At 39.1% G+C, this 15,199-nt stretch overlaps 1 protein-coding gene across 1 annotated transcript in view; it reads left to right on the forward strand.

The window, feature by feature from the left end:
• Window positions 1-15,199, forward strand: part of SATB2 (SATB homeobox 2) — a 180,179-nt gene that overhangs the window by 58,624 nt on the left and 106,356 nt on the right. Inside the window, exons 3-4 of the mRNA XM_040642327.1 lie at window positions 13,679-13,805; window positions 14,985-15,108. Of these exons, the coding sequence (XP_040498261.1) occupies window positions 13,679-13,805; window positions 14,985-15,108 (251 nt within the window). The remainder of the gene's footprint in view (window positions 1-13,678; window positions 13,806-14,984; window positions 15,109-15,199) is intronic.

Consider the following 15,199-nt stretch of genomic DNA (forward strand, 5'->3'; position numbering starts at 1 on the left):
AAGATGAGGGCGGTTGCAATCTGCTTCATTTTATGCAGATTAGGTATGGCCCTCAGGCACCTGCCAAATTGCTAATATGGCCTTCCGTTGGGTCTGATTAGTGTGAACCCAGATCTTCTTTTCCATTAAAACAGAAATGTATTTGCTGGGAGTAAGTTAACAATAGAGGTGATATTTTCACTAACAACCATGGGTCAGGTTACACTTGGGCAGTGTCTCAGTGTAGATGAGGCACACTAGCCTGGGCATTTATGATTTTCTCCACTCTCACTTGCCTTCTTCTCCCTGAGGACTTTGGGCTTTCCTGAGACTGGTGAGACTGTGACTTCCCTTTGTGCTGTGGTGACTTTGAAAGGTCATTTTCCTCTGCATTCCAGATGCAAAATGTTAGTGTCACTTTTTGTAAAACATATCTGTAGGCCTTACATTTGCAAAAGCAAATACCTTAAATTGTCCAGAATGAATGTTTGTATAAGGATACTCACTCTGAGCAATTGAATTTTTGGATTATTGCAACAGTTATTTTGAATGCCCTGGGGTGAAACAGTAATTGTCTTCCAAAAAGATAATAGAGACAGCAAATATGGAAATCTCAAGCATCTCTTATGACTCTATTAGAGCAGATCTTGAGAAAATATTTTGATACTAATGACTGCATTTTGTGGGAAAAGAATAAAAAGTTCGTATGAACCAAGCAGGAGCTGGAAATTCAAGAAGACAAAATTGGGGCCTTATCTCTGGGTTTGGGTGCATAAAGAGTTATAGAAAACAGAGTTACGTTTGTCAGTTGTCTAAATCAAGCCCATATTGAAAACTGCTGGATATTTAACATGGTTAATAACTCATATGAAGTCATTTTGTAACCCAAATTATTTCTTGCCAGTAGAGGGGCAAGAAACGTATGAAACAGTTTGACGTAGTCTACATCATCATGACTAGGCCAGCGAAAGAAGTCCCTGTGCCCCAAAGTCAGTACCATAATGATTTGTTTACATGGGTTTGCTTCACATGGAGTGCTTTACGGATGAATGAAAGATTTGTTTTTAGGAGTCTTATTCTGGTTTATTATAAGCATCATTACATGCACCACCCCAATCCAGTATTTTGTGTCATCAAGTAATCAGTAGCAGGGACAAGAATTGCAAAGCTCTTGCTTCTAATTTCTTTATTTTACTTGACGAAATACAAATTAAATGCTAAAGCTATATGTCACATAGATGTGGTTGGGGAGGAAATTTGCAATCGTTATTGGATTCATAGTTCTTAGAACATAATCATGTTTCAATAATATTATGCAAGCATTTTTTTTAGCCTCTACTAAGTGTCAGTCACAAGGCTAAGGCATTCAGATGAATGAGATAGTCCCTGATTGATTATGACTGGTTTTGAGATGTTTCCAAGTGTATAAGAACCACAAATTGATAAATAAATGTCTGTGAGCATTTAACTTAAATAAGTTTAACTTACTGTGAATCATACTGAAAAGTGTTATATCAGAACTTAAAAACTATTAACTTATTATTTGTTTCTGGTATGACTTAAATATAATGTGATAACTTGGTTAATCATTTAATTGGGTAACTTGGGTAATTACTTTCTTCTAGCATACTAACGTGTAGCAATCCCATGGTAAGCATAAACAAAACACCCAGTTTTTTGATGGATAGTTATAGAGTGAATGTAATAATACGCTATTGAACAACTAAAAATGACCGCAAGCTGCAGCTGTCAGTCAGCCCCACGATCACCAGGGTAAGCAACTGATGCATTTACAACCGTTCCGTATCCAGATGCCATTCTGTTTTTCATGTTCAGTACAGTAGTCAGTAAGTTACACGAGATATTCAACATTATTATAAAATAGGTTTTGTGTGAGGTGATTTTGCCCAACTGTAGGCTAATGCAAGCATTCCGAGCACATTTACAGTGGGCGAGGCTAAGCTATGATGTTTGGTAGGGTAGGTGTTTTAAATGCATTTTCAACTTAGGATATTTTCAACTTATGATATGTTTGTCAGGACATAACCCCATTGTAAATCGAGGAAGATCTGTACAAATGTATCTTTAAGGAGAGGAAATTACTTATTTGTGGAAGCATATAAACAATTTATTTCTTCTGTTTGGTACTATGGAAGTGCAAAATTGATCCGAGAGTATCTTGTGCTAACGATTGTGTTATTGTCTTTCATTAGCCTAAAAGAATCCCTGGGGAAGTTAGTCTTAGCTAATAATTTTAATGTAAAGAAGTAATGAACATAATTATATTTATTCAAGTAGTACTCCATTAGTAGTCTGTATGCAGCAGCTTTCGTTATTTTAGTAAGAAGTACAGTTGACAAAATGATATTCAGTTAGAAAAAATCCTGATTGAGCCACATTCCCTTTTTTGGTTGATACGAAAGCCATTGTTGTTTTGTTCACCAACTGGCAGACCTTCAATTATCCTGAATTTAGAAGTTGTTTACTATACTTTGAAAGTTTAAAAATGAGCCCTCCCTGAGAAACAAAAAGCTGGGTGCTTGCCATTTTTTTAATAGAAAAGTAGAATTTTAATGAAAGAAAAATCAACCCACCAATTCAATGCTGAGTTTATTTTCACAGTTTTGAAGGCTTAATGTGTGTTTAAAATGACAGTAATCAGAGCCACCATTACTGGGCCCCCAAGTATTCGGGTAGTGTTTTGATTTAGAATGTCAGAGCTGCAAGGGGGAGATCATCAATAAGTCTCTGGGGGTGGCATGGATTCCATGAGAAAGTTTGATTTGAGGATTTTAGCCCCTCAGGCCTTTCTTTGTTTGTGCCTTCAGCAGCTGTCTAGAATATCTCTTGTGTTGGTCTTCCTGGATATCCAAGGTACTAAGAGTGTAGGAGCTCAATTCTCTGCTTGTTGGGGGTTAGCAGGATGCTGGGGACACAGTCTTGGTAGGGAACAGCAGGTGAACCTGCAAAGTAAGCTAGTGCTGCCCAAGGGTTATGGCAGAGTGGCCCACCATCCTTCCCTTCTTCCTTCCCTCCCCCTATCCATCTTCCTTCCTGGCTTCCTACCTACATGCCTTCCTACCCTTCATCTATACATCTATCCATCTCTGGGATGCTTTGCAGTTAGAAGGCAGGTGGTGAGATGCAGTTCCTAACACCTCTCAGATTGCAGTCTTTCCTAAAGATGGTAAAACGGAGGCTCAGAGAGATTAAGTGACTTGCCTTGGATTCTTTTGATTACATCAGATGACTTGCCATGGTAGCTAGTGACATTTTAGAAGACTCATGTTTTTGCTTAAGTACAGGAAACTTTCCCTTAAAAGCATTCTAAAAAAATTCAAAGCTTATCTCTTTTATGTTAACTTACAATTCATGAATACCAGCATGTGTTTATATGATGCTTTATAATTTTGAGTGTTTAGCTCATGTTTTATTATAATTACCATTTTGTGAGTCAGGCAAGGGAATTTTTTTTGTTATTGGTGGCGGTGTTTTTATTCTGTTTTTGCTTTTAAATCCCCATTTTATGGAAGAGAAAATAGGGGCCTGGAGAAGTTAAATGGGTTGCCCATACGTGCAGAGCTACAGCTGACAGGGGGCAGATCTAAGGCCAACCCTGAATATCCCGATTCTCGGTCTGCTGCTCTTCTGGACAAAGGGGCTTTCTTGTTACATGACTGCCCCCCCCCCCCACACACTGTATTTTAGGTCTCCTTATGCTTATGGGGCTGTAGCTAGAGTTGTATAAAGCAGCTAATGACATGGCCCTTGTTTTCCGGTGGTATATAGTCTAAGTAAAGTAAAGAGATTTGGAGTTTAGGCATATATGGGAACCATTTTTTTTTCCTGCTTTTACCTATTCAGCCTATGCCAAATCCTGCAAATCTAAAAAGAAACAGCTACAGTGTACTCCTGACCCCATTTTTCTTCTCACATGCCATAACTTTCTCCTTTCCCTTAATTTATCATACTTGACAAATATGAGAATATTTGCTGGTGAGTTGGAAGAAAGGAACCTGGGATTCTTGTGGTCTCTTTGCCCTTCTCTTAAAAGTCAGAGGATTGATTTTTTCCCCTACTACAGGTCCTCATTTTTGACTGGGCATCTTGATTAGTGCTTCTCAAACTTGGCTCATCCTTAGCATCTCCTGGGATCTATCTCTGGAGCTTTATGTTCCAGAAGTCAGGGTAGGGCTCACGACTGCTCTAGGGATGAACTTGAAACCCATTGACTTCATCTGTCCACTCTCAACAGCACACTCCTCACTAAACTGCAAAGTCCTGGAGATGGGGGGAAAAATAACCCATTTCTGACCTTCACCTATCCTCCACAATATCTCCAGCTGTTTGGCCAGCTACGATGGGATACACTAGACATCTTGTCAGGAATGATTGCTAGGTGTGTCTACCACAGTTCAGTTGCCCATTGATTCATGTGGCATTTTTCTAACATGGCTGAATATTTTAGGGGACTCAGATAGACTGTTGTCATTATTCATCACCATGTATATTGTGGCTACAGATCTAACTTTGTTTCAGTTCAAAAACATTTGCCTAATGAGCAAGCATCTATGTATGGGACCCTTGGCTTCTGTATCATAGCCATTAAAATGGTAGTGCCATATTTAGAAGTGTGATTTGCTGTACATTTCCTCCAAAAGTGGAAATCAAGGAATTTTCAGAACTTCTTTCAAGGGTTGCTCTCTGAAACCTGTAAACCATGGACATTATTATATGTAATGGTAGAGTCTGTATGAAGATGTATTAAAAGGAAAAATTATTAAAATGTTCTTTAAGGAACCCCAAACAAAACAAAACACCTCCAAACCAAAAGCAGTTGCCATTTAGTAATAGTTACAGCCATATTTGTTTCCATGTCTTGTAGTTTCTTAACAAATTACTGTGAAATCAGATTAGTTGGCACATGAATAAAAATGTAGAACATAAATGAGTATACTTTTTGCCTGCATATTATATGGCAACATTTTCTTTGATAATCAACATGCCATCGTAATATTGCCCTTAAGATCAGATATTATGTAACCTTAAATTATAGGAAACAGAATATGCCTGAGGGACAATTCTGGAATATTTAATTGGGAGCATGCAGTTGATAGGGCTTCCAAGGGTCTTGAGCCCAGTGATGGAGTATGCACCTGGAAAGCTAGGTCATCAGGAAAACTTACTGTAACATTGGAGCTCCAATCTGAAAAGAATACATGTAATTAATTAGGATGGGAAATATGTGCAGCAACTGTATTTTTAGATCTTCAGTGGATACTTCTTACCCCAGAGAATGCAGAAACACTGGCTAAACATAAGTTATGAATAGCATCTGCTACAATGTAGCAAAGTATGTTTAAACGAGTATACTTTTTCCCTTGTGTCTTTGATTATTGAAGATATTTTAGGGGGACAAATGCTAGAGAGAAATCTCTTTATGCAAATGTATTTCTGAATAGAAAGGAGGAAAAAAAAGGAGAAGTTTGTTTGTGTTACCTGCCAAAATTAATCCTTTAATTTGAAACTCTTTTAGATAGTGATTAAAATGAGAATAAGAAAATATATACCAGATGAAATAATTTTTAACCAGTGTCAGAAGCTTAGAACTGATCCCAAATAATTTCTCATAACACTTTTCTTTCTCATTTGTCTTCTTTCCCCATGTAATAGTTTTGAATGGCACTCTTATGAAACAAATAACTAAATGCCAACCATATTTTTTTCATATCCTGACCAATATTTTGGCTGTTTTTCAGAAGAATTGGAATTTTGAAAATTAAATAAAGGTTTTTAAAATACCAACTTCAGAAAGTTTTATTTAATTTGTGGAATAATTTTGTTCTCTCTCTCTGTTTTTTTAATAGGGTCTTTATTAATTTAGTCTAGTTACTTAGTGCTTATATTAAATAATCTAATAAAAGCCAGGGTTATAACATAACGTTTCCCAAATGTGAAGCAGCGTCTATTACATGAGACAAAATCTTTATGCTGCAAAATGTAAAAACCATGTATAGAATTACAAGGCACCAAATGGTACTGTGTATATTTTTTAAGTAGAATGTTTCTGTAGCACAAGGGGTGATCAGCTCCAGAAAAGATTGGTAGACAGCTGTGTCTTACTGTAGTTTATTCTGAAAGTGCTCTGAAATTCACATTTTAGTTTTTTTTAAAGTAAACTCTACCCCCAACATGGGGCTTGAACTCACGGCCCTAAGATCAAGAGGCACATGCTCTACTGACTGAGCCAGGCAGGCATCCCATATTTCAGTTTTTTAATGCTAATGATGTTTCTGATAATACTATCTCCTGAAAGGTACTGATATTATTTAAGAATTAAAGTTAATGTTCTTAAAGAATAAAAAAAACACCTTGTTTGTGTTTGTCAAAAAGACCTGAATTGTTGCAGGTGAGCATTCGGTGTAGGGTGTGTGTGTGTGTGTCTGTTGATTTTTAGATGAATTTATATTACTGTATGACTTCAACATCTATTCTGAATCATTGAATTATTTATTTTTGTCTGTTGATTTCTTTTGTATTGTTACAAACACAGGATTAAGTGTATTGTAGGTTCCCAGACAAGTGTGTTTTGAGGTTTCATTAATTCACGTAAGTTATAATGGCACCTGAATAATGTAAAATGCCAGAAGAATACTATTTCGTTTTCTATTTACTTTTACCCCAATGCAAAACATTTGAAATATAGTCTTTAAAATCACAGCAGAAGCAGTAGAAGAGTCCCACTAAGTTTTTTGGGGGTATGGGTAAGCAATGCATTAAAGAAGATGTGGATACTTCAGAAACCATCAGAACCCATCTCTGTTTTGCCTATTTTCTCTTTCCTCATCAAGAAGTTACTCCCACCACAGGTTTAACAATAATAACTACAATTTATGCCTTTATGCTACTACAATTTGATGATATACCACAGTCAGGCCCAGGTTAGAAACCCAAGCTGAGTTATTATGTACTGCTGGGTAGTGAGTTCATGTGAACTGACTTATGGATAAATAATTCTATGTTCTTATTATATGGGACAGACAGTTTTTAATTTCTTTAACAAAGCATAGCTGAACAACAGAAAATTATATGGTATCCCATAGGGACACGGCCACTGAGGAGGATAAACTGATGCAATCAACGTCATGAGTTCTCCCGTTTCGACAAGGGGCCCCGTCAGCAGTTGGTGTATTGCGGAAATAATACTGTGAACCAGAAGCCCCAAGGCTTCGTTCTGAGGTTGGGGTTTTTATTGATACTCCTTTGCTAAGATCTTTTGCAGGGAGTTATGAAGTATATAAACCCAAGCCTTTGTCTCATTTTTCCCCCCAGGCTGGGTTTTCACTTTGCTTTGAAAATTAATGTTAAAATGCACCTGGAATAAAAGAAAATTGTTTATTGAGCTGTATTATAAGAATGCTGCTGATATCTTGCTAGCTTCCTATATCTGTCTCGCAGATTGTTTTGTGGGCTTTATTCTACAGTACACCCAATATATACCTATTTTATCAGCATATATCTATATGCCACGGCAAACCGTGAGAATTTTTCTCATGTACTCCCCAGGCAGTCTGTTGCAGGGCTTCATGAAGTAAATGTTTCTCATTTTTGAGGCACAGGGGGTAAATGCTATCATTTTGGTTTCTTTTAAGAATGGATTCATATATTTTTTTATATATAAATTTTATATATATATATATATAATATATATAGTAGTAATAAGCTTCTCATTTGTGAGCGCCATAATTACAGGGATAGTGTGTATAAGGGTTATCTTTGCATCTTAGTGAATTGTGCCAGAGAAACAAAAGAAAAATTTGTTGAATGAATGGATGATTAGAGCTTAATTCAGTCTTTCTATTTTATTGATTATATTGTATTACCACATTTTATTTTATCCCCAGAGGTGAATGACTTTCTAAAAACTTGAATCAAATATTGATGAACTACATTGTGTGTTATCACCTCTCTCTTTTCATATAGTTAGAGGTAAATAATACTGATACAAATTACGTATCTACTGAGAAGAATATTTGATTTCCTTGAGATAGTTCACAAACTGATAGAAATAACAAACATGAACACAAACCACTTTCTGGAGATTTCTTTTTGTGATATGTCAACTCTCTGACTCTGGCAGAATGCTGCATTGAGAGAGTAAAAGACTGGTTTCCATTACTGCATCTTTTTAATTTTAGACAAAAATTGCCTCCATTCCCAACCTAATTTTACGTCAGTAATGAGAAATTTACCTACAATTGCATTTCGTTATTTGGTCTAAAGGCATTACACAAAGAGTACATATAGGTCCTTTGTATTTTAGGGAAAATATTTGTCTGGATAGAAACAATTTTATTTATATTGCGCTCGATTCAATCATGTTAACATTTTTATGAATTTAAAACCCCAAATAAGGTCCCATAATTTGTGACTCAGAGACCTTGAAACTATATCTGTAATAGTCCTCAGCACCAGGCATTTTGTAAATGTTTGCAGAAGATAAATTCCTTGGAAATAGGAAAGACGATTTGGGAAATGTTTATGTCTGAAATGGCACTGCTGTGGGAGATCATTTTTTGTAGAGAAGTTTCAAGTGTAGCTGGCTTTTCAGTCTTTTGAGCCTGTCACCTGTTTGCTCATTGGTCTCTTACATTCTGCTGTTTAAATATCAAGACCCTGTCTGATACATGACTGTGGAGAAGCTGTGACCAGGCTCTCCAGAGGCCCATCGTGTCGTTGAGCATTGGCACATGAGCAGAGCTGAGAAGAAAGGTTTTTGGTCCAGTAGCTAGAAAACTTGCCTGGCTGTCATCAACTGATGTGCTTGAAAAGGCACTCTTCAGCTCACTTCCAGGTATAATACTGACCCCTTGCTGTCCTCATGAGGATGAACTAATGCTTTGGGGGGAAAAAAAAAACAAAAACCAAAAAAACACTTCACAAACTGTAAAGTAACATAAAAGAGTATTGTGATAAAGTAAGTTCTTTATAAGATAGACAGACTGACCAAGAATATTTACTGCGATGCTACGTAGAGAAAAGGCTGTGTTGATCAGAGTTGGAATTATTTTCGGGGAGAATTTGAAGAATGTGTACTATTTCTAGAAGTGAATGTTGGGAATCGGTACTTCACAGTGAGAGTGTGAAGTGTATTCAGGGAAGAAATGGGAGTTGTCATTTATTGAGCATTCACTGTGTGCCTGGCTGTGTGTGTGCGTGCGTGCAGTGCTATCTACTGTAATCATTAGCTGTTCACTTTTCAGATAGGGATTGTAAAGCCTACTCATAAAGTGTGAGGGTTGACAATTCTGTCCGTATACTTAAAGTTCGGCTGTTTTTATTGAGGTTTCTCCGGCACTGCGAGTCAGATATCCCCAGCAGGCCCAAGGCCTGTTCTTTCTTTGTAAGCCTTTGCTGCACTGTAATAATGGGTGGGGTCTGTATCCCTCCACAGAGCGAGCGAGGAAGAGGCTGTTAATGGTTATATTTAGACACACCTGTCTGGATTTCTCAGCTCTTTTTCCCCCCTTAGAATGTTGCCTTCTTTTAATCCACCTGCATTTACTATAGATTAATCTTCCTATCACTTTGCTTTGGTGCTGTTACGTCTACACTCAAAACCACCCAGGGATCTACTTCCCCCTTAATGTTCACTGAGCATGCACTGTGGGTCAATCCTAGTGCTAGATTCTCATTCTCATTTAAAGCCTCATGACACCCCTCAAGGGTAGGCATTGTTTTTATCCCCATTTTACAGATAATGGAAACAGAGACATGGAGAGACGACACAACTCCCCCAAAGTCTCACAGCGAACAAGCAGAGGAGGCTGCACTCTGACTCTCGGCCTCACCCCTGACCTCTAACCCTGTGTCTTTCTGAGTTGGGGATTCAGGGCCTTCCAGAGTTGGAGCGAGGCTCTTTTCCAGTCTTCTGTGCTTTGCACTTGAACCACTGTGACTTACAGGATACTAGGAAGAGCGAGAGTGTGGTATTTGAAGTGAATCTGGGTTTAGTTATTGCCTTGGTGGTACCACTCAAGGTAATGCAACCCTTCTGAACCTCCATTTCCTCTTGGAAAGAGTTGAACATAGATATCTAGGTGGTGAAAGTCCGATGGAGAATTGGACATGCTCTTCCAGTATATCCGGTAGTGCAAAAAAACGAGAGACTGAAGGGCATGAGACTGTTGTCATGTTTTTGTTACTCTGAAAGTAGGGGAGATCTGAACCTACTTCTGGGTGAAAGGAAAGGAGGCACCGAGCGGCAAGGGTGGTAGAGCTGAGAGGAGGAGGCAGTGGGGAAGGTGGGAGTAGAGGGAGGAGGAACATAACTGATGTGCAGTCCTCCTTTTTGATATAAAATCATGAGGGCCTTTTACAGGCATATGACCCAATTAAAGATTGAAAGATAATGAAGTCATTAAAAAAACAAACAAACTTGAGTCATAAGTTGACTATGTCTTTTTTTTAAAGAAGCATTAAAAATGTCTGAATAAGTGGTGTAAAGAGCTAATTGTTGAGATTAATTATATCCAGGCTCTATACTAAGGGCTTTACATTTCATCTGCACGATATTCCAATGAGGTCAATACTTTTATTGTTCCATTGATAGAGAGAGGACTGAGGCATGGAGAAATGAAGTAACTTCCTGGGGTTACACAGTAGGTGGAGGAGCCGGGGTGTGAACAGAGGCAGTTTCACTTGGAAGCCTGCATTCTTAGGCACTGTGTTATAGTGCTTCCCAGTTTGATTTCCTCAGTTAACATTTGACTTCTAGCCCAGGTAATATTTTTGTCTATTTTGTGTTGGGGTAGGAAGACAGTATTTAAGGGATGTATTTCCAAAGAGGGTTCATCCATTAGACAAAGACCCTGTTTGGAGGAAAGGCTTTTTAAAAAGAGTTACTCCATGTGCCTGCCTGGCTGGAGGAGAACAGCCTTAGCTGTCCTAGCAGATCTTGCACCTGCAGACCCTGGTAGATAGTAGAGCAAAGAAAGTGACTTCCAGGACCATGCAGGTTATTCAATATGGTGTGAAAAAGAGAAAGCACATGCCACTTCCCATTGCTTGAAAATAGCATGTGCCAACAGCTCTCTTCCAAGATGTAGAAACCAACCTGTAGCAGCTGCTCTCTGTGGAGGTATTAAGTGTGTGAAGACACCTGTGTGTGTCTCATTCCAGCCCAGACAAGTCTTCTTCCAGCTCATCAAGGTGGGGAGAGAATTCACCTAAATGGAGATTACTATTTCCGGTAGACTGATTTGTCTGTCGTTTCCTGCAGAGATCCCTCTCCCAATACCCTTTTTTATATTGAGGTACAATTTATGCACAGTAAAATGTATGCATATTAGGTGTTGCATTTGATGAATTTGACAGTTTTTATGCCCATGCAACCAGCAGCCAAAACAAGAAAATCCCCTTGCGTTTCCTCCTAGTCAGTTGCCCCTGCTGTCCAGAGGTAACCATTTTCTGACTTCAGTCCCCATAGATTAGTCCGGTAGTCTTGCCTGTTCTTGTGTTTTATATAAATTTAATCATACAGAGATACTCTGTTGTGTCTGACTGCTTTGTGGTCTGTTCCTACAGCGGAACGCTACTCAGCGATAAAAAGGAGTGAGCAGTGGCATGCACACACAGCAGCACGCAGTGGCATGCACACACAGCAGCACGCAGTGGCATGCACACACAGCAGCACGCAGGAGCCTCCTCCAGCCTTGTGCTCGGCAGTTTGCAGAAGTGGTGGGCTTCACATTACCCTTGTGTTCTTGGCCACCGAAATCACCCACACAGTCGGCTTCTTCTACTTGTCTGGCATAGGGTGCAATTGCTGACTTCATTTTCCCCTCCTTCCAGTCTCTTACAATGAAATATACCACGTCTTTGAAATATGGTCGATTTATACTCAGCTTACGGGCTATCATGTTAATGATTTTTTTAAAGGGATTTAAAATTATGTAGTGATTTTTTAAAAAACGAAATACGTGAGACACGTTATATGTTACCATCTTTAGTAATTTTCAAATGTCAGAAGGAGTGGAAGAAGCAAGGCCGCAGACCCAGCCTCTCATGGGTGGCTGTCCAGTGGGCCCTGGATGTTCATTTCACGGCTACTTTATGCGGCGTTGCTGTGCACTTTTCATTGTCATGAGAGAGAATGTTAGCAAAACTATCCCCACAAGAAAACAGCTTTTCTTGGCAAGTGAAATGTGACTTAAGGAGCCAGAACTGGAGACATACGGTACTATGAATGAGAGCTGTGTTACTTTACTGGATCTGAGTCCAGGCACTATTTATACTGCACCATATTCAGCACCAGATTGTTAAATCTTAATACTGAAACAGTGCATCATTTTAATATTTTTGTTCTGTTTATTCCCTGTTTTCAAGCATTATGTCAAGCATTGCGCATTCATTTATTTCATCTTGGACAGGACGTGCCCTGACCAGAAAGTTCATTTCCTATTATTGGAATTTTACTCCATAGCTATAAAGCATTATTTTGTGAAGATTTTAAAAGTTCACTTGAGTATGCAGGTGTTCTCTCTCTTTGATGATAAAAAATATTTTGAAAGAACAGTGTAGTTGGACTCACCTGTATTGTCAAAAAAAGACTCTGTTCCTTTTCTTTCACTGAAACAGCTGTTTCTTCTGTGTGACAATTTGACATCTTGGGGACTGTCGGATTTTTCATTACATACAAGTAAAATTTTTGTTACGCTGTGTTTTCAAATGGGTTTTTCTTCATTTTTCTTCAGCAACATTATGCGTACCCTTATGCACCAGACAAGATGGGTCCATCTTATGAATAAGTTAGCATTTTCATCACGTGTTGCTGAAGCTGTCCAACGAATCTTCTTGTCACAGGGTATTCCTAAAGTCACTGCTCTATGTAGCCCAAGTTTGACCAAGATTTTTACTCTCTCGCCATTGTCATGCATGTTTACCATATGCAGCAGGAAACCTACAGGGAAATGGTACCATTGTCACTCTAAAAAGAGCAGAGGAATAAAATTAAAAAAAAAAAAAAAGGAAGTTGAAGGCATCTCTGCTATTTCTGACCTGTGGTCAGTCATTGTGCTGTTGGAAAATAACCCCTCTGCCTGGTGAAACACGAATCTGGAAGTGAACTCGAACTGCTTCATCAGCTCCAAGTACTGTTTGCACTGGGGATCACACCACAGTCAGGATGTGACTGTGTGTGTGCTGAGCCCACACACAGGAATTTTCTTGTACAATTCAAAACCAAATCTTATATTTACTTAAGGCTTTCTTTTTTTTCTTTTTTCTTTTTCTTTCTTTCTTTCTTTCTTTCTTTCTTTCTTTCTTTCTTTCTTTCTTTTTTTTTTTTTTGTCTATGAAATCAGCAGTCCGGTATATTTAGCATCAGTCTTAAGTTAGAATGTGAAACAAGACTTTGGGGGAAGGAAGTATCCGTATGGTTTTCTAAGTAATTTAAGAAACAGGAAAACATAAAAGAACTGATTGTCCGCGATTAAACCTCATCCTTTCATTCCCATCTTCCTGCATAGTTAACTCAGCTGTCAGCCAGAAAGAAATAGGTTATTGCACTGGGTTGTAAAATATCTCTGAGTGGGCCTTGAATGTTGACTATTGAACGACCTTCTGAACACTGAGCAAACAACGAGAAGGTTTAATAAACAGCAGAAATGTGTTTACTGTGTTGTTCTTCTCTTTGCAGGAATAATCAAGCTGGGGAGGTGGAACCCGCTCCCCCTCAGCTATGTGACAGATGCACCCGACGCAACAGTGGCCGACATGCTGCAGGATGTCTATCATGTGGTGACGTTGAAAATCCAATTACAAAGGTGGGTGTCTCTGAACATCTGCCCTTCCTTGCTCGTGGAGCTGCTCGTCCATCAGAGTCGCTGCCGACGTTAGCACGTCCTGTCTTTGTTAATTTCTAGACGTTGGATGAAATGGAAAAAAAAAAGGGGGAGAGAGAGGAGGGAAGGAGGGACACTTCACCAGGCGTCTTTATAGTCCACATTCCAACGTTTTATGTTTTGTTTTCAGAAGCAGTGAAGTGGTAACCTAGGGGAGGCTTGATAAATCATTAAAAATCTGTGGCCCTTAAAGGGGAACTTTCCACAGCCTCTAATTTAATGGGTTCTCTGTTTAATGCTTAGCACATACTATTTGAAGAATAAACACTTCTGCTGTTTTCGGGTTTGTGTTTTGAGGGCTGAGTTCTGTCCCTGTGTAGCAGGCTTACCAGGAAGGTGCTGGCACTGGGTATCTTTTTCTTCCTTTCTGGTGGCTGCCTTAAAGAAGCACACTCTGTGGCCTCCAGAGGTTCTGGAAATGAATTTTTTCAGGTACAGCATCCAGAACAAGTTATGCCTCTAAAGCATCTAGTTCTCTGCAGCGTCTTGTATTGTAAAGTGACTGTAAGTCCTAGGATTTAAGAAATGTCCTTTAGTGTAAGGATTTTGAATTTGCTCATTTCAGAGAATGTATACTTTAGTAGGGCCCCAACATCCCCATCCTTGTCTAGGAAGGCTTTAGTGTCCTCTCTTAAAAGTGATTTTTGGTTAGGAAAACAATATCTCCGAATTGTTCCAAGAGAGTGAAGAGTGGCCTTCACCCTTTGAATATGATGAACCATTTGTCTGCATTTAACCTTATGGATGTCCAATAATTAAACTTGTATTGTGGATGTTTATAATCACATTGCCATGCCATTTTCTTCAACAAACTGGAAAAACCATGTTTTAAAATATTAGCAGCTCTTCATATCTGAAGTGACTATTTTTCTTAAGCGAGTATGAAAACAAACTTAAAGAAGTCTAGTTGGGCTCTGTCCAAGCCCTGGAGAAGCAGTTTTGCTCCCTTTCCCTCGTTCAGGGCCCACATTAGACCGTGATCTTTAGTGGTTTTCCCCCTGCTGGCAGAGGACCCGGGAGTGACCGTCCCACTCTGTTCCCTCTGCAGCCAGAGCCTTCCGTTAAGTTTTGTGTGTTGTTCATTCTTGCTCTGTTTCCCAGTTGTTCGAAGTTGGAAGACTTGCCTGCGGAGCAGTGGAACCATGCCACAGTCCGCAATGCCTTAAAGGAACTGCTCAAAGAGATGAACCAGAGCACATTAGCCAAAGAATGCCCTCTCTCCCAGGTCAGTATATCCAGGTGGGGTTCTGGGGAACCTGGAAAGCTACTCGTGGACTATGTAGTGGGAGAGGCAGTCCTGCTCAGACAGCTGTCTT

Source organism: Ursus maritimus, unplaced genomic scaffold (genome assembly GCF_017311325.1).
Source record: "Ursus maritimus isolate PB19 unplaced genomic scaffold, ASM1731132v1 scaffold_1, whole genome shotgun sequence".
Taxonomy (NCBI): domain Eukaryota; kingdom Metazoa; phylum Chordata; class Mammalia; order Carnivora; family Ursidae; genus Ursus; species Ursus maritimus.